This window comes from Ochotona curzoniae, unplaced genomic scaffold (genome assembly GCF_017591425.1).
Source record: "Ochotona curzoniae isolate NIBS_2020 unplaced genomic scaffold, NIBS_Ocur_1.0 contig_3190, whole genome shotgun sequence".
In the NCBI taxonomy this organism is placed as follows: Eukaryota; Metazoa; Chordata; class Mammalia; order Lagomorpha; family Ochotonidae; genus Ochotona; species Ochotona curzoniae.
In genome coordinates this window covers 4169273-4196608 of record NW_024465751.1, presented here as the reverse complement: position 1 = coordinate 4196608, position 27336 = coordinate 4169273, and the positions used below count along the sequence as shown (strand labels likewise).

Here is a 27336-nt window from a genome sequence, read left to right as displayed (position 1 = left end):
AGAAACTGGACACATGGGCTGTGGGGTAGGCAGGTCTCTTAGGTGGGACGAGATGGGAACCCTGGGAGGAGTGAGCCTGGAGATGAACCATTATCTGGAATGATGAGGGCACGCACAGAGCAGAAGCTGCCCAAGACCACAACCTGCAGCACCCCAAGACATGGCCACAGAAGTCAGAAGTGAGGAGGAACCGTCTGTGCAGTGGAGATGAATGGGAGCATGGCCAGGCAGGAGGAGCAATGGAGAACATCAGAAGCCATGGAGAGCCAGGGGAGGAGCAGGCCGAGGTCTGGCTGCTGGTCGCTGGTCGCTGGCCTGGGGGAAGGGGCTCTTGGCTTTGGGCCTCACAGAAGATCATCTGGAGGTCTCCAGAGGTGGTTCTACAAAGCCTGAGCCTGTGTCTGCTTAGCAATCCAGATCCAGGGACAGCTGACAGGACCACAGGGGAACAAGTTCATCTAACCCCCGGGGCTGCAATCAGCAAATCTCAGCCCGGACCCCATGCGAGGACAAGTCAGCCAGTTCCTCAACAGTCTACCAGCAAAGGAGATGATGGAAGGAACATGGTGATGTACAAGCCCCAGTTTGTCTGCTCCTTATTCAAAAACTGTTTTAAAATAACATTTTTGAGATAATTAGAAATGTGAGCACTTAGTATTAGATGGTATCAAGGATTTTTTTTTTAGGTGTGATAATGAAGTTACATGTGTATAAAACGACGTCTGGCTTTTACTACAGAATGACTGGGCCTAGCTGGTAAGTATTACGGATGAGTGATGAGTTTCTGGGTAGGGTGGAAGACGCCTGTCTCACATGCTGTGAGGTAGTTTTGGTTGAGGATACCTTAAAGTTTGTGGAAGGAGAAGACATCTTGTCTCGGTGGTTAAGAAGCAGCCAGTTTAGACACCTACATGCCATGTTGGAGAAGATGGGTCCAGGTCCTGCTGACACTGACTAAGTAACCGGACCCCTATCACCCACATGGGCGACTGGGACTGGGTTCCCAGTTCCCCGCTCAGGCCTGGCCCACCCACCCCAGCTCTGGCAGGTCTGCGGGGGAGTGAACCAGCAGATGGGAACTCCCTCTCTGTCTCTTTTTGCCTTTCAAATCAGAAAAGCAAATTTTTTATATTAAAAAAAAGTTAATGGAGAAAGAAACTAAAAGATTCTTCTGATGCAAAAACACCTGAAAACCATGCATAATTTTTTTTCATAATAATGTATTTTCCATGAACACTTGGCATATCCTTTGTATGTGTGGATTTGACACCTTTTTGTATATCAAAAGAAACCAATTATTTAATTCTATTTCCCATAAACTTTTCAGAGTACCCTCTGTACATGTTTATTATGAGAAATTTCAAACAGTTCAAGAGCAGAACAGGGGTAGAACAATGGGGAGGTTGGACATGAGCCAGGCTGGGAGCTCAGAGGACACACACAATAGTGAGGGAGGGTGCGGCAGGTGGGGTCTCCCTGTGCTGACTCACTGAGCAAGCAGAAGTCCTCTAAGCAGAGAAACTGTGCAAAGGGGCGGGCTGGGAGGGCATGCGCCTGGACCGTCAGGAGCACAGGAGCATGCTGTGAGGCTGGTGGACAGGGAGGCAAGCCTACCACTTCAACTGGATGCTTCTCCCGGCCACAGCCAGCCAATGGATCTAAGTCCAGTAAGCAGGGCACAGTGCAGGAGGGGTGGAAGTGGGGCAGGAATTAGGTGGTGGTTCTGGTGATGGGCTGATGCTAGGGAACAGAGGCTGATGAATGGAGGACAGTCAGTAGGTGTCAGCAGCATGGGGGGTTCCAGTGGGGCCTGGGCATTGCTGTCTCAGCAGGCTGGAAGCATAGGTGGAGGGACTCAACGACACATATGAGTGACACAGGACAGACTCTGAGGCAGACTGTAGAAGGGGGCACATCCAGGCAGTTTGTCTCAACCACCTCTGAGATCAGGATAACTCTGGGCAGTGACCAAGACTAAGCACAGTCACTTGGCAACCTTGAGGAAACCTTGCATTCTGCTTAGAGAGGGAATCAGTCATGCTGGGGCTCCCTCGTGTTCCAGCACAGGGGTCTGGCTCCACCTGATCAGACCATGACCTTCCCAATGTGTAACTTGACTGGAGAACTTTGAAGAGGTATGGCTTTCAACTACCCACCCAACACTGACTCTGACTCAAATAAGGTCAGAGGCCTTGCTGCCTTACAGGGTCATGGTCGGGGGCTAAGGAGCTGTGTGTCTCTGAAGGTACCACCACAGAACAGTGGGGACATCACGAGAAGACTGAGCTTTTGGTCTCGCACACAGAAAGCTTGACCAGGATTAAAATGCGGTCCACGCCCCAGTATCTTCGGGGCTTACCCTACTGTCCTTCCAAGGCCTAGGCATTGTCCCACCTCCTTCCAAGTACAGAGGCTGTCTCAGAACGGAGTCCTCTGCCACCCAGCTTCAAGGGCCTATTGAAGCATGACTTTCCTCGGTCCTTACAAACCTCACACAGTACAGCAGGTGTTATTACTTCAGTCTCTAGAGCAGGAACCCGAGACCTGCTAGGCCACACAGCCAGTGGTCTAAGGCTTCAGAGCTACCAAGTGGCAGAGGGGGCACTGGCTTCAGGGTCCTTGTATTTACTTGAGAGATGGTGACACCAGGGTATCACAGGAATCTGCCTGCTGAACAACTGTTTACGTTTTAAAAGTATAGCAGTGTACCGAACTTGGGTTTATGAACACCTCTCTTTGCTCACAAGTATTTAATGAGTGGCCACTAGAAGCCAGGCGTTGCTCTAAGCACTGATCAGTGAACAAGAGACGAAGACCTCATCGCCTTGGAAGGCGTAGTGACACTTGAGCACATGTGAGCATGCGGAAAGAGGACGCTTACCTTTCTGAGGTAGTTTAGGAAGTACTCTTGGGCCAAGGGCAGTCTTTGCAGAACTGGTGCTGATGAATAAAGAAGAATCACTTAGGATCTAAAAGATCTGTCATATCATTAGTAACATAAAGAAATCCACAACATTTACAGAATTACTTAAATAATCTTTTTTTTTTTAAGATTTATTTTTATTATTTTTTAATGGAAAGGCGGATATACAGAGAGGAGAGACAGAGAGGAAGATCTTCCGTCCCATGATTCACTCCCCAAGTGAGCGCAACGGCCGATACTATGCCAATCCGAAGCCAGGAGCCTCTTCCGGGTCTCCCATGCGGGTGCAGGGTCCCAAAGCTTTGGGCCGTCCTCGACTGCTTTCCCGGGCCACAGGCAGGGAGCTGGAAGGGAAGAGGGGCTGCCGGGATAGAACCGGTGCCCATATGGGATCCCGGGTGTGCAAGGCGAGGATCTTAACCAGTGCGCCACCGCGCCGGGCCCTACTTAAAGAATCTTTTCAGGGTTCGGTGTGATAGCCCAGCGGCTAGGGTCCTTGCCTTGCATGTACTGGATGAGGCTCTAATTCTAGCTGCTCCACTTCCCATCCAGCTCCCTGCTTGTGGCCTGTGAAAGCAGTTGAGGACAGCCCAAAGCCGTGGGACCCTGCACCTGCATGGGAGACCCAGAAGAAGCTCCTGGCTCCAGATCGGCTCTGCTCTGGCCACTTGTGGAATGAACCATTGGATGAAGATCTTTCTCCCTGCTTCTCCTTCTCTCTGTAAATTTGACTTTGCAATAAAAATAAATAAATCTAAAAAAAAATTTTCAAAATGGCTTTAATAAAATAATTTCTATCTTCCATATTTCTCCTCTGGGAAAAGAATGACAAAAGCAAAGCGTATTTATTAATGACAAAGCCAAAGTTTTCTCCTTTCCAGCTTTTCCCAGAGATTAACGTTTATGAAAATACTTACTGGCCCTGCCCAGAAGGAACTCCTCTCCCCCAACATCACAGGCAGCCCTCTGAGCCCGTTTTTAAGGCAGGGCAAGCACAAAGGGAGATGAGTGGCACTGGCTGACAGGTGGTCCAGGATGCTCAGTGGTGGCCATGCCAGCTCAGCCCTGGTGTGGGGATGGAGGGGGTGGAGGCCTCATTTCCTCCTCTGTGCCAAAGCCCAGTGCTGCTCCTGTGTTTTCAGGTCTCCAGCTCGCTAAGGCTGTGGCTGTCAGGCGTGTCCAGGAGTAGGGGAACAAACGCCCAAGCCCCAGGAAAGGAAGTCTTAGCACATGTGCGGTGTCTGCAAAGGTGGCAGCCATGGCACACTGCTCTTTCCCTTTAGCAGAAGCCAGGGGTAGTGCGCCCCTGAAAAGCAGTGGCAGCCAAGGTGTGTGATCCAGGTCCACTAAGAACCTTTTTAGTCTCTGGGTCTGCGCCCTTGGATGGCCTAAGTGCTGGCACTTATGACTACAGTTTGTATCTTAATTGGATTTAATGGAAAAAGACAAGGCCATGCCTACCATAGAAGCTGAAAAAAAAATAAAGGGGGGGTACGGAGATGCACGTGTTCCCCTCTCCTTTCCTGACCCTCCAAAGCTCACAGGGGTCTCTTTCAGAGCTCCCTGGGAATCCTCCCAGCCGTGGTGCCTGGAGGAAACCAGGCCTGTGGCGAAGCCCCTACATTACACTAGCAGCCAACAGGAGAGCGCCTGGCTTCTGGTGGCACAGCCGCAGCTTCTTCCCAGGGGAGCCAGTGAGTGTGAGCACGCCACCGGTGCTTGGTCACATCCTGCCGGCAAGGGCCTAGATTCAGAACTTCCCCGCACAGAAGGCTCTCAATCCATCAGTGTGCTCGCACTCAGGGCTTTGCCCATCTGCAGGGAACATAAGGCCACTGCTGCTGGTGGCACTGCATGTGCATGTACACGCGTGTGCCTGTGTGCAAGCCTGTGTGTGCGCAGGGGAAGGAAAACTCGACAAATCACCGAGTTCCTCCCAGCTTGCTCTCCTTTAACAACACGATACAGATGCCTTCTGTATCAGCCACTTGGCCCACTCTGGAAGCAGGTGGCCTGAACTTCAGCTGCAGGACTGAGGGAGGCCTGGAAGGCAGTATGCAGGGAGGAAGGGGAATGTGAGGAGGAGAGGACTGTGGCCCATAGAGCCACTCTATGGGCTTTCATTTCCTCATCTTGTAGGAGTCAGGATGACACGAACGGGTCTGCGTCCCGGGGCTGTATAGCTTACAGGAGACAGAGGCCACTAAAGGACACGAAGTTCTGATTTTCCATCTACAACAAACAGTGGAAAGCAACCCCTCTACACCAGCTGGCTTTGGGTCTGGAAGTGGCTTTCTGTGTCCTAATCTCAGGTCATGCCTCTAGAGAAAAACCCTTTGGTGTTTCTCAGAGCCCTTTGTAGAGTCCCGCAGGGACACACAGCTTTCCAGCCCAGCACAAAGCAAGTCTTCTGCCTGGGGAACCCAGGAAGGTTCAAACCTCCAGTGTTTGGAAATCTCTGGATTATCACGTCAGGCTTGCTCTGAGTATGTATTTTCATTCCCAAGTCTGCAGGAGTTGTAAGATTTCTGAAAACATCAAAACTAACCACAAGAATGCGTTCTGACAGGCACCTTGTGGAAGGAAACTGTATGACTCTGACCATCAGGGAGGTGGCAGGTGTCCCCTACCATGGCAAGGGGAGGTGGCAGGAGTCCCCTACCATGGCAAGGGTGGGGCTGTGCTGTCCTAACTCAGCTGTGAGCTGCGAACATAAGTTGAGCACCAATGCCTGCTTTCCCACAGCCAGCAGCCCATGCTTCGAGTCACACTGGCAGAGTCACCAATAGCCATGCCCTCTGCAGGCAAGAGCTTGACCTTGCAAGGGCTACTTACCTTGACTGCTGAGAGAGCCCTTCAAACTTGTTTGCAGTCTTACTTGAAGACGAGGAGCCCACATCATTTCCTACGAGGAAAACGACAGGTGAGAAGTTGCATTCGTGACACGGGATACATGGGTGTGACAATGAGACAGGCACTCCTCAGGTTCCAGGAAGCCCCTTAAAGCTCCACCTAGAACAGTGTTCATTTCTGGCATGTCAGCGCTGCTCTGGGCTTGCACAAGGCCTTCACTGCTGGAAGAGGAATGTGTCAAAGCAGCATGCAGCCTGGCAAGGCGGCTGAGAACTCAGGACCTGCTGCTGAATCACTGGCCCACACTGCTTATCCTTAGCCTGGGGAAAGAAAACCAGAAATGCTTCCAACTCACCCAGTGATTCTCATGTTGGGAGACCACCTTCTACCAACCAGTGAGAAACATGTAGTGATAACTGGTGACCTGCTGGCAAGGCTGCAGTCACTGACCCACTCACGCTTGAGCATGCGTGCTTCTTAAGCACCGTTATGTGTAAGGCATGACGTGGGGCAAGAGGCATAAAGCAAAGCGTCACTGCTCCTGCAGCTGAAGTTCTGCCTGGGAGACTTATAATTAACTCTACTGGCAATGTAACATTAAATGAATGCTGAGTCAGGTGAGTTGCTGTGAAAATGGAGTGGAAATAGCACACAATGTCCCTCGAGGACTTGACACCCAATCAGCTGAACATTGTAGCTGGGAGAACTGGGGGAACAGGAAAAGCAGAGGCAGATAAGTGTAAGGGCACCTTGTCCAGAGGCTCAAAGACTGCTTAGAGGAAAGTGGAGCTGTCTGCTGCCCACTCACAGCAGGGGGAATGCGGGGCACTGCTGCGGCCCCAAGGTGCTCAGCAGGGTCTGTGTGGGAATGGGCAGGGGCCTGCTTGGGCTCTAGTTCTTGCCCTTCCAGCAACTGCTCTGCAAACTCCAAGCATTCTCTTCTTTTGGCAGAAGAACTGTCCAGTGAGGAAGGGCTGGCTGAGCAGCTCAGAAACAGCAGAAGACAGGGCTGAGGAAAAGAACAGCACAAATCCTTCCACTACACAACATTTCTGCTCCACAGCACCAACAATGCAAGGTCCTCTGGTCCTCCTTCCTCACCACAGGCCAGCAGCCGAGACCGGCATCACTGCTCCCCGTCAAAGGACAAGGAAGCGAGTCTGGTGCATTAATGGCCACAGGTTCTACCAGCGAGAGATGCTGCGTCACAGATCTGTGTGTCCTGCGTGAAGGCCCGACGTCCCAGGCAGTAACACCGACTGCCATGTCAGCAAGAACTGTTTCCTGAGCTCTTCCCACAAAAAAGGTACTGTGCTCAGCAACTCAGAAGTCATCTCGTTCAGGAGTTAGGTAATAACCACTCGCACATGCTCTGTGAGTTTAAGATATTCTTCTATAACTTAGCCCCATCAGGTCGTAACTTAGTATCTGAGAACTCGGTTAAATTTTGTGAAATCCACTGAGCTGGGATGGCCTTTAAGGCAGCTATGTCTTCTATTCTTAAAATTGAGTCTTCAGAGCTGGAAATTAATTCTCATGCATTTAGACATAATTGAGCCCCAACAGCCAAAATATGTGGAGGAATAAGCTGTTGCATTTGTTGATTCCCTTCCCAGGTAGAACACACTGTCCCAACCGTGGCTGAGTGCAGCTGACACCAGTGAGGCTGCTGAAGCCCCCAGCTCTGCGTGGTCACTGTGATGCCACACAGAAGAGTCATCAGGCCAAGACGGTGTGGCTGCCCATCACCCACCGGCCCAGCTGTCCAGAGTCCTCACTGTCTGCCCTCCTATCTGCCTGCCTGGAGTGTCCATTCTCTAGAGACAATGTTCCCATGATCCTCTTACTGTGCCTTTTCGTTCCCTCAGTAACACTTTTCCCATTCATTCTTGGTGCATTCCTTTGCAACCTTCCATGAAGCTCTCCCAAGTCACTCCGAGAATTCTCCTCCTTCTTGAGAGGAGTGACTGAATGTGGATTTGGGAGCCAGCCCAGACTGGTTCTGATTCTCGCTGCAGTGACACTGAGCAATGAGCATGGCTTGGCGTCGCGGCTTCCTCTGCTAAGCTGCTCCCCCCTGCATCATGGCGTGAGTAACAGGAGCCACTACAACACACGCAGGGGGGCATTAACAAAGTACGCTGCGGGGTGGGATGTGGTGCTAACCCACAGAAAACAGGATGCAAATGGTACTCATCACTCATGGATCTTTGATGGAATCTAACAACATGGACTTCCTGAGCAAGTGGATACCTCAATGACATAGACCCTGCTCCTTCAGCTTTCTACTTCACTTCAAGCACAATGTTGGCACAGACCAGCGAGGAGGCCTTTGCTGAAGAAAGACCCACAGTGCCAATTAATCAGCTTCCCTGCCACAGTGTCAATCTTCACACTGGGGCGGTGGCGAGGTTGGCAGCATGGCAAACACAAATTCTACCAGGTCACCTGGTGGGCCTTGGAAGAAAAGCATGGCTTAGAAAAATTCCTGGAAATTGGGGTTAGTACCTTGACATGGTAGGCTAGGTCTCTGCCTTGTGGTGCCAGTGTTCATTATGGGCACTGCTGGTTCAATCCCTGGCTGATCTACTTCTGATGCAGGTTCCTGTTGGAGTGCCTGAGAGGGCTATGAAGGATGATCCAGGTACTTGGGTCCCTGAGCCCAGGCACAAGACTGGGAGGCACTAGCATCCTGGTGTCTGCATCTGGGGAGTGAATCAGTGGATGGAAGACCTCATTCCCTACCTTGCCTTCTCTCCAACTGTAAATGTGCCTTTCAAACAAAAATAAACAAATAGTTTTAAAAATCTGACACGATAATAAAAGAGGAGAATCCCATAGGAGCAGTTCAGTGTGTTTTCTCCCTGTGCAGCTTACATGAGGACTCTGGTGTGTCTCACAGATGTATGTTAGGACAGCTGGGACAGAGGCCAGGCAGGCAGTTGAACTGGAGGCTCAGACTCTTGCTCACTGATAATGCTCAGAGGATACAGGTCACCAGCCTGTGTGGAGAGAGTAGTGCCCTGGCTTGGCAGGTCCTGGGAGTCCTCTGCAACAGTGTCCATGGCTCTGCGGGTTGGAAGTGGGTTCAAGCCCCAGTTCTGAAGTTACTGGATTTGTGAGCCTCTGTTAGTTACTTGGCTTCTCTGTGTTTCCATTTTTTTCTTCAGACTGGGACAATAACAGTCATTATTTTATAGGATGGTTAATGAGGTTCAAATTTAAGTACCACAGGACCTAGTTCAGGGCAAGTAAGCTATACATGGGAGTAGACACCATAATACCCAGAACTGTGCGTGAAATAGGTTCAAGGTGAGGAGAGAAGCTGGCATGAAAATATGCTAGCAAATTGAAGAAAAAGACGTTTCTTCCCACAGGCTCCCTGGCAAGGCAATACTAATTCCTATAAGCTATGTACTAGCTGGTCATCTCAAACACTGGCTTATCTTCACCTGCAAGTTTTGGTCCTGAAATGCAAGAAGTAAACCCATTTCTGGTACAGTTTTTCCATCTACTAGGTGCTCTACATTGAACACAAATGTACCCCAGTGGCCAATGATAAAGAACAAAAAAGATTCCTAGAGGTGAATGACCAGGGATTGGTGGAATCCAGATTCAGAACCGAGCTTTCCAAAATGTTCACCTGTGTGTTACAGCCTCCCCAACAGTCACTGCAGACATTCCTCTGAAGACCAAAGGCCAACAGCAGTAGGAGCCTTAGGTCTAATCTGTGGTCCACTTTTGGCTACTGAACGTGACCTGACACGCATTTTGTACAGAGATAATAATGTCGGTTCATCTTTCTCTGCTACTTCTACTCTTCTGCTGTCCTCATTTCCTCAGCACTTAAACTGTATTAAATATGTTCATCAGTTATAAAGTAGGTTATAAAAAGCAGAGAAAGGTTTAATGAAATGAAATTTCAAAAGTCAGATGCCTATTCATTTTCTTATCAAAAGTCTGCCTCAGAAGTCTCCTGAGACAAATGGCTGCTCTCATCACAGAGAGGGGACTGCAGTAATGTGATACCTGTGCTATTTTGGGCACGAGGGACATTGGGATTCTGGTAGGGAAAAGCCTGCAGGGGCCATCCCTGCCTGGGCAGAGCTGGAGCTGCATGCACGGCGCCACGCTGCAGAAGGATGTGATGGAGTCGAGAGTGGAGACACTGCCTGCTGGGCTACGCAGAGAGCACAGTGGCACCGTCAGTGGAGCCAGGACCTGGTAGTCATGGCCAACAAATGAGCAGAGACCCAGAGGTGCCCAAGGAGACCAGAAACAGCAAAGTGGTGGGAGAGTGCACCAAGCGCACAAGCTTCCAACCTTGATAGGTGAACTTTCCTCCTTGCGGTGGATGCAAGAGGCTGCAGAGAGAAAATGACAGAGACAGAGAAGATGGAGAGAGGGGGAGGATGAGAAAGATCTTACTATGGTTCATCTTTCAAACGCTCTCTGTGACTTGCACTGAGAATTGCTAGGCGGCTTGCATGGATGGCAGAAACCCAACTGCACGAGTCAGCACCACTGCCTTGCAGGGTCTGCACTAGAAGGAGAGTGGGATCAGGAGTAGGGCTGGAATTGAATCCAGGCACTCATCGATACAGGATGTGAGCATGCCAGGTAGAGACTGCTTAACTGCTGTGTTAAGGCCGCAAATCCTTGGGACTTGTTCTAAGCAGCTGCAGGAAGCTGGTTTCTACCATCTAGCAAAATGCTAGGCAGAGTGTAAGAAGAAAATAGCTGACATTTACTGGGGACTTCTCCTTGGGTCCCATGCTTTAGTGTCCTTTTCCTTTAACCTTCATTCTAGGGGTTCTTCAGGTGCTAACACTAGCCCCATTTTTAGTTGAAAAAACTGTGATACTGAAAAATCTGGATACTTGCTGAAAGCTGCAGGGGTAGCTATCAGGTGGCACAGATGAGATTAGAACAAGGCCGTATGGCACTATGGACCACATCAGAGAGTATTTCGGGTGAGTTTTCTGGCTAGGAGGCTATGAAGCAGGCACAACAGGTGCAGGAACAGACCCACTGAGATGCCCTGCATGCCAGAGGAGGACAAAGTGTGAGTGGGATACATAATTTGGGACTGTGGGGTGTCTTCCAAGCAGGACCCAGGAGATGAGATCCTGAGGAACGAACGAGCACAAACAATGAATACAGAGGCTATTCCAGATTGAGGGCATCTGAACAACAATGATCAGATTTGGAGGAAAGAATGAGTCTGGGAATGTGCTTAACCTCAGTGTGGCAGCTATGCGCTACTCGGGGTGGGAGAGCCAAGAGCTGCTTCTCTACTGTTTCCAGATGCCTGCTGCATCTCCCAACCCTGCTTCCTGATAGTCCAAGAGCCCTCAGCATCACGGGCTGAGCAAAGGCCAGAGTTGCAGCGGAACAGAAAGGCAGTGGAATGATGGGCACAGATGGAAGCCACAGGCACCATGGAGAAATGTGGTTTGGAAAATGGCACGTACCTTCATGGGCAGCCCCTGGTTTGACTTCTGGGTCCCATGACAGAAAGAAACAGGGGTCAGGGTCACTGAGTAGTGATCACACAAGATAGACAAACAGACCCTTCCTCCTGAGCACTCTGTGTGTGTGCGTGCACATGCCTGTTACCACTTGTGCCTCTAAGTGTGCGTGTGTGTGTTTTTAAAGATTTATTTATTTTTATTGCAAAGTCAGATATACCAAGAGGAGAGACAGAGAGGAAGATCTTCCGTTTGACGATTCACTCCCCAATTGACCAAAACGATTAGAGCTGAGCCGATCCGAAGCCAGGAGCCAGAACCTCTTCCAGGAGTCTCCCACATAGGGCCATCCTCAACTGCTTTCCCAGGCCACAAGCAGGGAACTGGATAGGAAGAGGAGCTGCTGGAATTAGAACTGGTGCCCATATGGGATCCCAGCATGTTCAAGGCAAGAACTCCAGCCGCTAGGCCACCGTGCTGAGCCCTCTAAGTGTGTTTTAAGTGTATTACACACATGAATCACAGTGAAAAATCAGTGAAAAAAGTTCTGCATCCCATCAGCACAGGGAGAAGGAAAAGGCCAGGTACTAGTCATGCTTAGTGATGAGAAAGGAATCTAAAAAAATGATGAGGGCGCAACGTGGTGGCTTAGCAGCTATAGTCCTCGCCTTGAAAGCACCGGGATCCCAAACGGGCGCCGGTTCTAATCTTGGTGGCCCCACTTCCCATCCAGCTCCCTGCTTGTGGCCTGGGAAAGCAGTCGAGGATGGCCCAAAGAATTGGGACCCTGTACCCGCGGGGCAGACCTGCTTGAAGCTCCTGGCTCCTGATCGGCTCAGCTCCAGCCCTTGCAGCCACTTGGGGAATGAATCAATGAATGGAAGATCTTCCTATCTGCGTACGTTAGAAAAAAGAAATTGGGAAAATTTGAGGAATGCTTGAACTTATGTAAAGTGACTTATAGTTATCACATGAGATTTTTACATAGAAATAAAATCATTTAAACAAGAGGACAGTTTCATGAAATTTACAAATGCTAATTTGTGAACTGAGGTATGAAAACTTAAACAGGACAGGACTTTCAGTAGAATATTACTATGGATACAAAGACTCCTTTGACAGGATCTGGGGACTCCTCAAGGCTTAGGAATGTGGAGCGCACATGGCAGAGGCATTCCAGACTTTGGTGTGTACGTGCCCATGTGCCTCCATCATTACTGTCGTGGTGTTCCTCTTGCAGATGAATTCCTTAAAAGCCATCTCAAACACCTCCTCGGCGAGGCCTCCCTGAGCTTTCCTATCACTGGACACACTCTCAGGTTTTCTATGGTATTTACTTACCATGCTTGTCTGAGAGCAAACAGTACAGATTTTCAGTGTCCGGGTCTGACTGTTCTCCTCAGGTGGGCACCAGCTCTGTGAGTGTAAGCACTGAGAACGCCTGAGCACTCAACACAGGTGGTTTCCAACATGAGCTGATTCAACGAATGAACAGCTAAATTCTCCGATACATCTTCCCATGCGTACATCCACCCACCCACACCCATGCTATGGCATTTGGACCAGATGGTGGACAGGTGTGCCAATCTGCAAGTGGACATTATGTTTTTTTTTTCCCTCCAAAAATTCAGAACAGTTGGCAGAGGCTTTTTGGAGGCCTTTACAAGCATTTAGCTGAATTACTTATCAGTATGTTAAGCACAATGAAACAGGAAAAAAAAAATCCTGCGGTGAAACTCATTGGCAGGAATTGATGAGCCATGCAAAACAGCACATTGTTTCATCAACGATTCCAGGAACATTAGTTGTGATAGGGTGACCCAGGAACTGCTGACAGCTAGCAGTAAAGATGGAAATTATGCTCCTTGCAGGTAGAAATGAGCCATTTGTGATCAATGTCATGGAAGCGACTAGCTGACTCTTGGTAACTTAACTTATTCACAAATGTTTACTGAACATCCACTGTGTGCTGGGCACAATTCCAGGCTCTGCAAACACATGCTAGAACAAGACAGACAAAGTTCCTGCTGTCAGAGCACTTCCATCCCAGTGGGAAGAGACACAGTAACCAAATACCTTCTCGGTGGGGACAAGAGGCCTGGGAGGAAATGGGTGTGAAGGTGAGTAAGGAAGAGAGAAAGCGGTGGGCCAGGGAGACAAACATCCACATAGACACAGGAAGGATAAAAGGGAAGCAGGTTTTCATTGTATTCCACCAAGTGGAAGGTCCTCAGGAGAGAGACAGGAGGGGGTACCCACGAAATGAGGCAAGATCAGTGGGGACAGCGTAGCAGCATCAGAGGGGATGGGGGCCAAGGCCTTGATCGCACAGGCTCCTGTACCGGTCACCTGGCTCCTGGAGGCTACCCAGGCTCCGGCAGGCCACAGTAGACACTCAATGGGATGGCTTTCATGGGTGTTTGGGAGAGAAGGGTAACCATGACCTTTTATAAGATCTTCTGGCTGTTGCAAGAATGGATCACTCTGCTCTTCTGAGCCTGTGTCCTTATTGGTAAATAAGACTGACAACATCCACCACAGATTTGCTTTTCTGACTGAATGAGATTTAGGGAAGTCCAGCACCTTACAAACTGTGGATAGCTTTCAATGGCTCTAAATACAGTTCACATCGTTTCTTGGGCCTTCAGAGGCAGTCTAATTACAAGCATCAGAGTCCTCATCCAAGATGTGTGTGGTCTGCCTCATTTCCTGCATGTACTGCTATCCACTGCCCAGTGGAGTCCCATGCACTGCCTGGCCCTGGGCAGCTTTGGCCCTGACTTTGGGTAACTTACCCCAAGGAACTGCGCCTTTGTTTGGGGGCCCATGAGGTAGTGGGCTGGGAGGGTCAGACAAGGTTCTCTTGTGTCCGGGTGGTGGGGGAGGAGGCCTCTTCTTGGATAGGGTGGAGCTGCCACTAGAGGTCTGGGTGCTTAGAGGGAGTGTTGAAGGTGGGCCAGTTGGACCTAGAAGGAAATTGAATGGGGGCAGCAAGGTTAATCCCAGTGTCAGACACAGAACAACCAGCACGCAATCACTTCCAGACATTAAAATGTGGTACAACACACAGAAACAAATGTCAACGTCTGGACAAGGCCAAGTCCATCAATCCGACAGCTCACAAATACGAGGTTTGAAGAAAATGTTGGCTTAAAAAAAAAAAAGGCAAATTACAATGAGGGGAATTTGAGTGTGTGCTTGGACAAGACAAAATGCTGGTCAACACAGAATGCTAATGGGTTTAGATCATCACTTAAGTACAATGGGGAAAAAGAAAACACATACACATTTTAAGCTGACAACTCACTGGAATCATCACAAAATCTACTGAGGAAGGAGCCTCACAGCAGTACCAGCACAACCAAGAGAGAAAGAGCAGAGCACTGAACAAGCTACACCTCCCACGGCCACAGCTTGGGGCAGGCAAAGGTTCACATAATAGGACTTTTCTCTCCACAACTCTTTGAATAAACTGCCTGAAGTTTTTCTAAAATGAAAAAACAAAAACTTTTCTAAATAGTGAAGGACCTAATGTGAAGAGTTACCTGTAAAGAAAGGAAAAATCCAAAAATTGTTTTGCAGTACTAAATTATTCTAAAAATCATAAACCACCTATTGCATAGGAAGCCTTGACAAATTATAGAAATTAGACATTTATTTCTCTGTATATTTTTTGAAGGATTCAACTTCCGCCAGGAACTAAGACCAGATAGCAGTAATGATAGTGATATTTCACATGCACACACAAAAAACATTACTGCAAAAGTTGACATTTTGAATTTAAGAAATCAAAAACAAAACAAAAACCTGAATCTTGTTTGTAAAAGCAGCCATGGGAGTAGCACATGTGTTCTAAGGGCTTTTTTTTTTTTTTGGTCTTCCCATTTGAAGTGACACTACAGCGGTCAAACATGCTACTGGGCACACTGAAAAGCATTTCTTTATGGAATATTGGACCAGGGGTATGTTGGCACCAGATTTGTGGACAATTTGCTTCTGCAAACATTTAGGGAGTGGGGAAGAAAAAGGGAAAGAAACAAACAAAAAGCTAAGGACACTGCCACACCCAATGTTTAACACTGAATAGTAGATACCTGATGTTCCAGAAAGACTCCAAAAGAGCCTTCTACGTTCTGTGTATTAAAAGAAAAGCTCAATTACTGCTGGCCTCCTTCCTGGGCGACATCAGCTTCCACTGTTAATTGCTGCCAACACTGACCGAAACCATTATTTCTCAAAGACAGGTTAGTCTTGGCAATAAATACTGTTAGTTTTACTAGAAACACACTCCACTTTAGGATTAAGGGAGTACTGGCATATAAGTTGTTGTTTGTCCTCCTGACATGACACATGATGAAAGCCTATGCAATTCAAGGCACTGAAGCGATTCTTCTTTTCCTAACAATAAAATGATTGTTCCTATGGCCTTGCTTTTGTGTAAGGCATTTGCACATGTTATTCCTCTTAGCTTTCCCTACCACTCTAGGACTTCTGTGGGCTTGGGTATTATCGTCCCTACTTTAGAACCAAGAAAGAGGCGGCTTGGCGTGATCAAGGTATCAGTGTGCAAGGACACAAGTGGGACAAGACAGGTGTCTCTAAAACATTTCAGGATAGTCATCCCAGCAAATGGTGATGCTCATTCCTCAAAGCCAGAGCAGTGTTTTCTGCACTTGGCACCCAAGAAGATGAAAAGGACAACAAACGTTCAGTTTCAGGAAGTGTAACTTTCCCCCTGGAAATACATGGATAATAGATAATAGACAATGGGGAGATTCTCTTGCGAGTCCGTCTTTATCGCCACCTAGGGACTTTCTGATGCAGCGCACCTGTCTGGAAACACTGCCAAGAGGCCCAGTGTGGTAGCCTAGCTGAACTCCTCACCTTATACACGCAGGGGCCTATCTTAATCCTGGTGGCTCCACTTCCCTTCCAGCTCTCTGCTTGTGGCCTGGAAAAGCAGCAGAGGACGGTTCAAGGCCTTGGGACCCTGCACCCGCGTAGAGACCCAGGAAAGGCTCCTGGCTCTGGATTGGCTCCGCTCTGGCTGTTGCAGCTGCTTGGGGAGTGAATCATTGGATGCAAGATCTTCCTGTCTCTCCTCCTGTCTGTATATCTGACTTTCTGATAAAAATGAAATAAATCTTTAAAATTTGCGAAAGGCAACATGCACAAAACAAGATGTGCTTGTGGCCTCAGGGATGTTGAGGCCATGGATTCCGAAGCCAGCCTCCTGCATCACTTCAAAGATGCAGGGTTAGTGCTACACATCTGCTTTCCCGGCTGTCACTGAGGACAGGCTTGTGTGTGTTCCCGCCTGACTCCCCGACTACACTGAAACTCCCAACTTTTCTCTGGCCCAAGGTATAGTAAGCATTTACCGTGACAGGAACAAATAAACTTCTACCTCACAATAAACCACTGCTTATTTATTCGGGGGGTGCAGGGAGAGAAGGGAGAAAGAGAGTACGGGAAGGAGGGATTGAGATGCAGTTTCCAACTTGCTGGCTTATTCCCAAATCCTTGCAAAGCTGGTAGCCAGAAATTCAGGCAAGTCTTCCCTAAGGGTAGTGGGGACTCGGGTACTCAATCACCACCACTGCCTTGCAGGGTCTGTATTAACAGGAACCCAAACTGGGGATCGAACTCAGGCACTGTGATATGGGATACTGGTGTCGTAATAGGTCAAATACCCGCCTCGACTTATACTGTACAGGCTAATGATTTCCAAGAAAGGCAGTGTATCTCCATTGATGAATCAAAGTCTGGGGAGGGGAGACAGCTGGAAGGAAGAGTGTTGAGCTGGAAAAGGAGTAGTCAATATTATAAAAGTAATTTTGCATTTGGCAAATACACACACGTACCTACTTTACTGAACAGAAGCTACAAAGATGCCACAGAATCTTCATTGGCAGGACATGAATTAAGGCTGAAAAATGCATTATGTCTCAGAAAAGCAGACTTATTTACTAAGATTTAAAGAGTTTAGAAAATTCGTGAAATTGGTAGCCATTCCTTAAAGCACTAGAGAGGGCATGTTTTATGGCAAACAAAGCTAAGCGCTGGCTCAGCCAGGAGGAAGCAGTTCTGGAGAATGGTAGCAGGCAGGACAGGTCAACAGGGAAGCACACACAGAGGTGACTTGCCCTCGCTCCACACGCCTGGGCCCAGTGATTCAGCTGCAACTGTCTTTGACATTTTTCCCTGTTCACTAAAGCAACCTTATGGGAAAACAATGTATGTGCAGACTACAGAGGAGTATGGGAAAATGTCACCGAACAGAATCAAGATCTCTCTTTATTCAGCCCCCAAAAATGATTGTTCTGGAGAATGATTCACTTGCATCTAAATATAACCCCAAACATCCACTCCTTAAATCCTAACCAGTATGCTATTCAGCTCTCCCTCTTGCCCTGGATTTTCTAGAGCTAGAGCTGCCAATGACTGAGCATCACAGTCCTGTCCCAAACTGAAGGAATGTTTAAACACATCCTCTGCAGATTTACCTGGTAAAATACTATGACTATCATCATGATCTAAGCCTCAGGGCCCAGAAAGAGGTGAGAAACCTGGCCCATCACAGGGAGAGAGTGCCCGAGTCCGGCTGACCCCCTCTACTGTTGGCTCAAGGCTGCTTTGCTTTCTCAGCATGGATCACGTCCTCTCTGTTGAGAACATTCAGAGCCGTAGCTGAGCTCTCTCTCCACCACAGCCTCATGCAGAACCCATCTGTGCCCTGCTTCCCCCTCCTGGGGCTCAGCCCTGCCCAGGCGCCACAGCATGAGATGCCCTCTTCCTCACAGCAGAGTTGATGCTGCCTTTGATTCTGCACCTGCTGGTGCCAGTGCCCAGCACATTCTGGGCACTTAGTGCACTTCCAGAGAGATAACTCACTGCCTAAGTCACGAGGCATGTTTTCAATGTTCTTGTACACCAATGAAGGAGAAAACCCAGAGAAACACAGCTTTGAAACCATAAGTGGGAAAAAGAGCAAGATCTGGAAGACGGTTTGGAAAATTATCTTGAGCCTCACATTTCAAAGGAACAACAACAAAAAAGATCTGCAAGATAGCTTGAAAAATTATCTTAACAGTTTTTGCAAAACTTGTCCAATTTATATATTCTAACCTGCCATACAAGCTACGTCTGAAAAACCGTAGGCAATACAAATGAAAATTTTAATCACAATTGCCTAACGGATTTCTTTCCATGTGTATTTTTAACTAACAAAAATTGTACAGATTCGTTGGGTAAAACATCTGAAATATGTACATACATTGTGCAATGACTAAATTAAACTAATGAAAAATATGAATTTCCTTACCTGCTTTTCTCTTTTCATGTGGTGTGGATGCTTATCACCTAACCGTCGGCAGTTTTCAGGAGTGTTGTATGCTAATAATGACAGTGGCACCACGCTGTACAATACAGCACTTGCACTAAGTCTTGCTGCCTGACTGACTCACAGGCTTGTACAGTACACAGCTTGAGGGAGTGGAAAGTGTGCAAATTGCCTTAAAAAGCACACGAAGACACAGCACTGGATAGTTATAGAGAAGGACTGAGTGTCAAAGGAAGGAAGGAAGTGCCGGTATTTCCATAGAAGGGGAAAGAGAGGCACACTGAGCTGGAGTGGAGTGGGCTGAACACTGCTGTGGTCAGCACAGGCTGGCTGGCCCCCGTCTGCAGCAGTGCTATGGCTGGCCACTTTCATCTGTCTTTAGATCTCCTTCTATGCCAACTGGAGGTATCACAGTCAAGAGGCTCAGCTTGGGCTCTTTAACTCACACACCCTGTGCTCTCCCTTTCCACATGCTGGTGGCCAGGCAGTCTAGCTAGAGAGCCTGAACCTGGTCACTTCTGAGCAAAAGTCGCAGATGATACTCCGGGCCAGGCTTAGGGGTTGCATGTGCAATGCCTGAAAAAAGACTGAGGGAAACTGATTTTAAAAAAAGCCAAATCTACAAAAACTTCCTATAATAAAATATAAATCCGACATGGACCCAGGCCAACAGCTGGTGCCACAGCTGTACACTGAGTCACAGAATGGCTGAGAAAACCCCAGGATACCATGAAGTCACACCACATGAACACTGCTGACAGGAAAGCACTGCCCAAGTGAGTCTGAGTCCTTTCCGAGTGCCTCTCCCTGGTGGCAGGACACCGCTCCTCCTCTACAGTCTCCTTTCTGTCCTTTTCAGTTACCCCATGGCTTCCCAGCAGAGCAGGAGTAAAGGTGTTTGAGATGTGTATGCAGCTGTGTTTGGGCAGTAACTGGGCAAACACTCAGTAGAGACTTTTTGAGCAAGCCTATACACTGTTACATCCTGGGGCATCCAGTGTAGTTTTTTGAGTGCCCCCTCATGACTTGGTCACCTAGTTCTGGGACATGCTCTCATGGATCCTTTCCATTGTTTACGTTTCTGACGGGCAACAACGAGCACCCTGCCCACAGTGCCATGGATGTCCACACAGCTCTTCATGGCCCTTGCTCTTAAGAGCTGTCTTGGAGCTGGGAGGGAGTGGCATGCAGCTCCCCTGAGCTCCTCAGAGCTGCAAGCTGAGCCTGCTCTGTGCATTCTGTCAGCCAAGTGGCACAGCCACTGTGTCCTCTCCTCATGCCGAGCCAGCTCTCTTACGGGCGACCTTTCCACTGGTCTATGTATTCCCAAGACCTGGAGTCTTTGCTGAAACGGATACGTGCAGAGGCATCACACAAACTTGTGTTTGTTGACTGTTTGCTATGCATCAGTCACCTCACAAACATTATTTCGCCACTTCTAAGTGAAGTACACACTCAATCTTTGTGTTCAGATAATGATCCTTAAACTCAGCAAAATCAGCTAAATGTTAAAATGAGACAAGTATAGGGGCTGTATTAGCCCATAGGCATATGCAATCATAGCCTTTCTTGGGGGACCAGGCGAAGCTCCTTGGGAGGAGATAACTGTGAAGCTTAAGCAGTTTTACCTGGGATCCCCATTGCCTAAAGAACCACTGTTGGCTTCGACACAGACTGATCTTAGCTTATTATTCTCAAATTATACTCTGATTAGTGCAGTCAGTCACTTCACTGAGACTTACAGCAAGGGTAGCATGTGGTTGGACATTCTGCAAGGCACCGAGCCTTCAAGTACCCACTGAGAACACCAGGCGTTATGCTGCTCTGTGCAAACTGTCTACTAGGTTTATCAGACCAGAGTCAGAGCCTGTTTGAGGAAGGAAGTCAACAGGTACAGGTCTGGGCATACCATTCAGAGGGGCTATATTACGTCTGAGTCCAGGGTCCTGATTTCATGAATAGATGAGAATAACTTGTAAATGGTGTATCAGTCATTTGTATAGTCAGAAGCATGCAAAATTAGTTCTTTTAAATACACTGAACCAGCTTGTTGGAATTAGATTTATCATTCATTTACCCAGCAAATTCTTCAGCTGAGTAAGGGACCTACCAAGGGCTGGGTCTCGCTATTTACAGCTCTTGCGAATTCAGCAGTCCTGGGTGACCCTACTCTAGCCCCTGCTTCCAAAGGATTTGTTTTTAAAAGCTGGGAAGTTGCAGTGCAATCAATGTCAGCAGTAGTTATCTCCAGGAACACTACAACATAGATGCTAGTGAAACCTTTCTCATTTAATCCCCACAAAAATTACACGTGAACTAGTGACTCCATGTCAGGTATAAATTTTTGAAGATCTGCAATGGGGCAAAAATCACAGTTTGTAGGTTAACATTATTTAGAAACAGTGAAATCAAACGACGTGACCAACCATAAACATTGTTTTTAAGCATCAGTTTTGTGGAAGAAGTATTATAGCATTGTGTGGTCCACCACATTCCAGAAATATCTAGTCACTAAGCCTAAAAATTCTCAAATAAGTCTCTTATAATAGGACATGGGAAAATGTGAATGATGGAAAAAATAGCATGGGTTTCAAAATCTTTTTTGCACCTAAACAAACTTCTAATTCTGTTCCGCATAACATTTTTAACACCCGCTCACACAGCTTGTTAGATCCTTAAGACAGTTCCATAAGGCAGGCAACCTAGAGATGTGCCATCTTTATCAAAATGGAAAAGCAGACACTGGATGTCACCTGACAAGCCTGAAGGCCTGTTTCATCATCCCATGTGTCCTGAAGAAAGCTCCCTTGCCCTTCTGGGGCTCAGTTTCCCTATTTTGTTTCTTAAAGATTTATTTATTTATTGGAAAGTTAGATATACAGAGAGGAAGATCTTCCGTCCGATGATTCACTCCCCAAGTGAGCACAATGGCTGAAGCTATGCCGATCCTAAGCCAGGATCCAGGAACTTCTTCCAGGTCTCCCACGCGGGTGCAGGGTCCCAAGGCTTTGGACCGTCCTCCACTGCTTTCCCAGGCCACAAGCAGGGAGCTAAATGGGAAGCAGGGCCGCTGGGATTAGAACTGGCGCCTATATGGGATCCCGGCGCGTTCGAGGTGAGGACTTTAGCCACTAGGCCATGCCGCCGGGCCCTCAGTTTCCCTATTTATAATGTACTATAAGCTGTTAGTCTTTTCAATATTCTTCCAAGAAAGAAAAAAAAAATCTGAGATCCATAACGTTATTTTTACCTTTAAGATAAAAAACTGATCTTGGCCAGTTTGAAGAATTTCTAGTGTTAATAAATACAAAGAAGGGGCTGGAGGACTGGCACTACAGCAAAGCAGACTGAGATGATGCCTGTGATGCTGGCATTCCATATGGACAGGTGTGTGTCCCACTATTCCACTTGTGATCCAGCTCCTGGCTAATGTGCCTGGGAAGGCAGTGGAATATGACCTAAGTGCTTGGGTATTTGAACCCGCTGAGAAATCAGGAGGAGACTCCTGGCTTCTGGCTTCAGGCTGGCCCAATCCTGGCTGTTGCCACTATTTGGGAAGTGAACCAGCAGATAGATCTCTTTATTTCTCTGTAACTGAGTTTCAAATCAATCAATCAATCAATCAATCAATCTTAAGGGGGAAAAAAAAAAGCAGGCTGGGGACAAGGCAGCTACGTGTGCCACTTGCACTAATTTCAGAGCTTTGATTTAATCTCTCTGGATTGCCCATCTGAAGAAGTGTTAGGCAGCAAAATGTTTTTGTAGAGGCTAGAGGATGGTGAATTTTGGATTTTGAATTGCTGGATTCTTCTGAGACTGACTGGTGTGGGACACTCAGGCACAAGGGGGCTTTGCTTGGCAGTCATTTAGGTCAAAACTTCCTGAATTTTGATAAGGCAGCTGGGGTTTCTTAAAAATACTTTCGCCTGGGCTGGGTCAGAAGAATTCTTCCTACTGTTTGTTGGGGAGACATGGCAGCCGGAAGCTGCCATGCTGCAGAGCCTGAGATCCAGTTGTGGAAACGACTCCTGCCACTAATGAAAGCCCTCTGCTTATCTTGCCCTGGAGAAGGAGCAGCCCGGAGGACAGATTCAACACAGCCTTGTTTTCATGCAAATGGTCCTACCAGTGAACAGGACAGAATGAAAAAAAGAGCAGGGACCACAAAACAGAGAAGAATTATCTCTGCACACAGCATCAGCTGACCTTTAACAATGTCTTCTAAGAGCTCCATTCTAAACATTATCAGTGTTTCCAATGTAAGGCCTTGGGAGCTGCACTAGATCTTACATTTCAAATCTCCTAAGGAAATCCTGGGGAGGCTGTGTCCCTTACGCCTCCCTGGTGGACAGGCGACTCTGCAAATCTGATGTCCAGCTATGAACAGCCAAAAGAACCCTCTCATTTTTATAGGGAAGATTTTTTTTGTTTTGTTTTTTTGGCAGGAGGAGTGGGCAGAGCAGTCTATCCTTAGCTGACCACAGTTGCTATGGCCAAGTCTCTCAGCACTTGTTGCAGCAGCTGGGTTACTAAATAAATTTAGTCTTTGTATGCTGGGACTTGGGTAAAGAGCTGGTCAGAATTTATTTAAGGCAGGAGAGAGGCACTTGGCACGGGGTCAGATAGAGAATTTTATGAGTTTCTGTGGCCTCTCAAGATAAAGTTACAGCTGAGGGTGATGGGAGGTGAGGGGGTCCCTTGGCCTGAGAACCACTATCAAGAGTCTCAGTGGGAATGGAGGGTCTCAGCAGGTGCAGGCCACGTCTGTCAGGACGCTGGTGGCCACAGTCACGGAACACGGGACATCGCAGCTACTCCTTCCGCCATCTTCTTGGCCTGAGGGTCTTGCACTGCTCTTGGGACGGGGGTTCTCCCAACCTAGCGGGGAGCTCCATCACAACTCTGCTGTACTACGCCTGTGCAGCAGTGCAGTACAGCATCACAGAGGCAATGGGAAGAAGACGCCAGTGGGTAAGACCTTGGGATTATATGTGCGCTACTGCCAAGGTCACTTTTTATCTTCAAAGAGAGCTGTTCACGCCAAAGTCTTATTTTAACTTTTCTCAATTTCTCCATTGCTTGTGATCTATGGGGACATTTGGGGTCTCCTCTCTAAGAACACAGCTCCCATTGATAACACCATTTCAATGGAGAATCAGTTCTGATAAAACACTGTTCTGAATAAAGCTTACATTTCTCAGAAAATAGCCCCAGTGTGACTCACATAGGCACAGCATTGTATGGGAGAGACGCCTGAAACCTGTGGTGGGCCTGAACTGAGCACACATGCCGAACCGGCTCGGGTTCACTGGCAAAGCCACAGTTCCGGCTACCTGTCAATTATCTGCCTGGCTAGTGTGACCTTTAATGTTTTCATTTATGTGCCTCCATGTGACCCTGTAGAGAGGTGGGAGCCCACCGCTTTTGTGAGCTGTGGACAGGGCATAAATGACAAGAAAGAAGGTGCAGGGTAAATGCCTGTTAGTCTGAAGTACTAGCCCCACAAAACACACACAGCCTAAACACCCTCTTTGGCTAAGTCTTCCCCAGGCAGTACCTCACGGAGGAGCAATCTTCATTACAGAGTACAGAAATGGGCACACTGTTCACAAAAAACCTGGATTGTAATCCCAGTAACAGACAACTTTAGGCAGGTTATTCTGCCCGCTCTCTAAACCACAGTCCTCTTCTATGCTCGATGCCAGGAAGTACAATACCCCTCACATTTTGAGACTATTTAATCGGCAACATCTCATTTAAGTGCGTTATAGCTATTAACTGCTGCTAGCAATACAACAATCCTCCTCAGGGAGAGATATGTAAGTGCAGACAACTTTTTTTTTTTTTAAACCAGCACTAAAATTTCACCCTATATTATTAAAACTATGGAAGTGGCACCAACCTGGAGCCATACAGACACTGGGCTGAATCTCAATCCTACACACTAGCTTCGTGACCTTGGCCAAGTCACTTTACCTTTTGGAACTTAGTTTCCCCTTCTGCAAAGAGGTTCTGTTGTGAGGTTAACACAAGATGATGCATCAAGAGTGCTCACGTACACCGGGTCCTTCTGCTGGTTTGTGACAAATAGCAAGGTCCCTATTTCAAGCTGTATTGAATACACCAGGCAGTCCTTACCTCAAAGCTGGGCAGACCACCAGCTCTGAGGATGGAGCCCTAAAGCTCTCGAAGCCCGTACCTTTCCCGGCGTTTCTGGGAGGCAGAGGGGGCGCCTCTGCAGTTGGTGATGTGGGCGAGTCTGTGCTCGTGGACATGAAGATCTGGTTGGTGAAGGCTCCGTAGGAGAGCCGCTGTTTGTCCCGTGGAGTGCTGAAGCCAGGCAGTGTCAGCTTGTCCTGTGGGGAGAGGCTGGAGGAGTGGCAGAAGCTCTGCGGCCTGGGCGAGCGCTCCTTCTTGACAGGACTTGGCTGGCAGAGATAAGAGTGGGTGACATAATAACCAAGGGGTGCCTAAGGCTTAGCAGCGACTTCTGCAGGGAGGGGTCAGGCGGTCACCCGGACTCTGTGGCTCTCTGTGCTGTATGAGGTCGGCCACTGCCCGTCATTACTAGCAATCACACTGTTCAAACATGGGTTGGGGATCTGCAGCAGTGCTCAAAAGCACAGTACAAGGTCATAGATGCAACCTCTAATTAGCAGGCAGTTTTTCCTGCACAATTTCATCAATATTTGAGCAGTTCAAGCATTTCATATTTAAGTTCTCAATCTTCACCTCTCTCCTCATTTCATATCCTCTTAGACATAGCTCACCCAAGGCTTGACTGTCACCTACACTCTGAGGCCTCACAGATCTATGAATTCAACCCAACCCCTTGGATTCCAAGATATTCTGAATAGCCTGTGAGGTGTTGCTGGGGTGAGCACATGTTGCGATGGCATCAGTACCAGGTCACCTGGCCAACTTAGAAACTGCAGGGTCAGCTGGAGCTCCTGGGCCCTGGGCAGATCCCCTGCAGATGTCTCTCAGGCCCAGCCCTAAGGCAGGCGCTCAGGGATCCCATTGCAGCACTTGTTGTCTGGGCCTGTTTCCCATACAGCCAGAGCTAGCGGACACTGGCTCCTCTCTTGGGTTCTGACAGACTGGACAGAAGCCAAGAGGCTCCAACAGGCCCACCAAGCCCTTCTTGAGCTGTCCTGTCGGATTTCGTGGGCCAGCCTCCTGCCTCCCCTCCGCCAGTCAGCCAGCCAGGCGAATGCATCTCCCACTGGCACCTCTCTCCCCTGTCCTCAGATAGGCAGGATATACTGTCACCCCTGGTCTGGGCATGTGCTGCTCCTGCTCCCTACAAGATGGATTCTTCCCCACGTCTTTGGCAAAGAAACTTCCCTCTGACTTTGGTTTCTCGATAAGGTCTCTTAAAAGTAGTGAATCTTTTTAGAACCTTCTCATCTGACCATTCCTTATATCCTACACAGAGGAACTGCCCAATATATACTTATTAAAGACATCTTTAAGACAGGGTTAAGAACTGCTTATGGAGACCTGGGTTTGCTCCCCAGGACTGTCTCTGGTGGCTATCACTCTCCAGGTAAGCTGCTAAGCCAGCTCTTACTGTATGTTAACTTCTGTCTTCTGTAGAATGGGAACAACAGCAATGCCCCTTACAGCTTATAGTGAAGATGAGCTGAGACAGCACAAGTGGCTAGTCCACACTTAGTACCCAGTAAGCGATCTCAACGAATGATTTACTTTGAAGGTCAGTCTTACACATCACGCATCAACTTAGCTAGGCTATAGGGTCCAAGTGTGTGGTCCATCACCACCCTGATCACGCTGAAAGGCAGTTTTCAGATGCAATTGCTACTATGTTTTGAGTCAAGAGAACTCACCCCAACTTAAGTAGGCCTCATACAGTTAGTTGGGGGGTTTGAGAAAAAAAAAAATGGAAAATTTCAAAGAGGAGCCAGATTAGCTGAGACTGGGATTATCAGACTCCACCACTGTGGCAATTCCTTAAAAACAAAATTTCTCTATCCTACGAGTTGTTTCTTTGGACAGTCCTGGGTAACAGCTGCTATTGGGTAGCCAACAAGGACTAAAGAAAGACTCAGCAGTGAAAACAGTCCTGATACCAAAATCACTCACCCCAGCCCCTCTCTCCTCCCGCAAAGGATCTTTAGCCCGGAGTGCAGAACAACCAGGGGGCGATCATTTCCACTCACTTTGTCGTCCAGATCGTCATCACTTTCATCCATCTCCTCCTGTCGAAGATTCCATTCATACTCCACATGGACGTGTGGATTGATTTTTCCAGACTTAGCCTGGAAAAGCTGCAAGTAATAGCAGGTATACATCGTTTAAATGCCAGAACACCTCAAAATGATCAAACCCAGTGCAAACCCTCCTGCAGTATTCTTGATTTTTAATGAATCATCGGTAGCTGCACTGTAGGCAAACACTGACCAGACCAGTTGAATGGCTACACACTCAGGCTAAGAGTAACTGCAAAGAACTACACGCACAGACTTCTTCATTTTAATAACTTTATTCTGATTTCCCTCCAAAAATAAAGTGTTTCTTATAATTTTTAAAATGGGCCTGAGCACTACAGATCTGTGGCTGGAAAACAAATTACACCATTGAAGAGGCAGGCCTTTAACAGCAAGGGCAACTGTCTCAAAAGATTCTTTCTTATGTTTCAAAATATTTATTTATTCGAAAAGCAGAGTTACGCAGATACAGCTAACTAGACAGACATCAATGATTCATTCTCTAAAAGGCCCAAA

General features: G+C 47.9%; 1 protein-coding gene across 12 annotated transcripts in view; it reads right to left on the bottom strand.

Annotated features, from left to right (window-relative positions):
• The window catches only part of ASAP1 (ArfGAP with SH3 domain, ankyrin repeat and PH domain 1), a 248221-nt gene that overhangs the window by 7638 nt on the left and 213247 nt on the right, over positions 1-27336 (bottom strand). For 4 of the 12 annotated variants that reach the window (XM_040979278.1, XM_040979281.1, XM_040979279.1 and 1 more), the window contains 5 exons: positions 26773-26880; positions 24789-25017; positions 14043-14213; positions 5759-5828; positions 2882-2940 (listed from right to left, as the gene is read on the bottom strand). In XM_040979278.1, coding sequence (XP_040835212.1) covers positions 2882-2940; positions 5759-5828; positions 14043-14213; positions 24789-25017; positions 26773-26880 — 637 coding nt within the window. Of the gene's footprint in view, positions 1-2881; positions 2941-5758; positions 5829-14042; positions 14214-15341; positions 15381-24788; positions 25018-26772; positions 26881-27336 lie in introns of those variants that run through there. The other 8 variants (XM_040979285.1, XM_040979284.1, XM_040979287.1 and 5 more) reach the window with 4 other exon arrangements.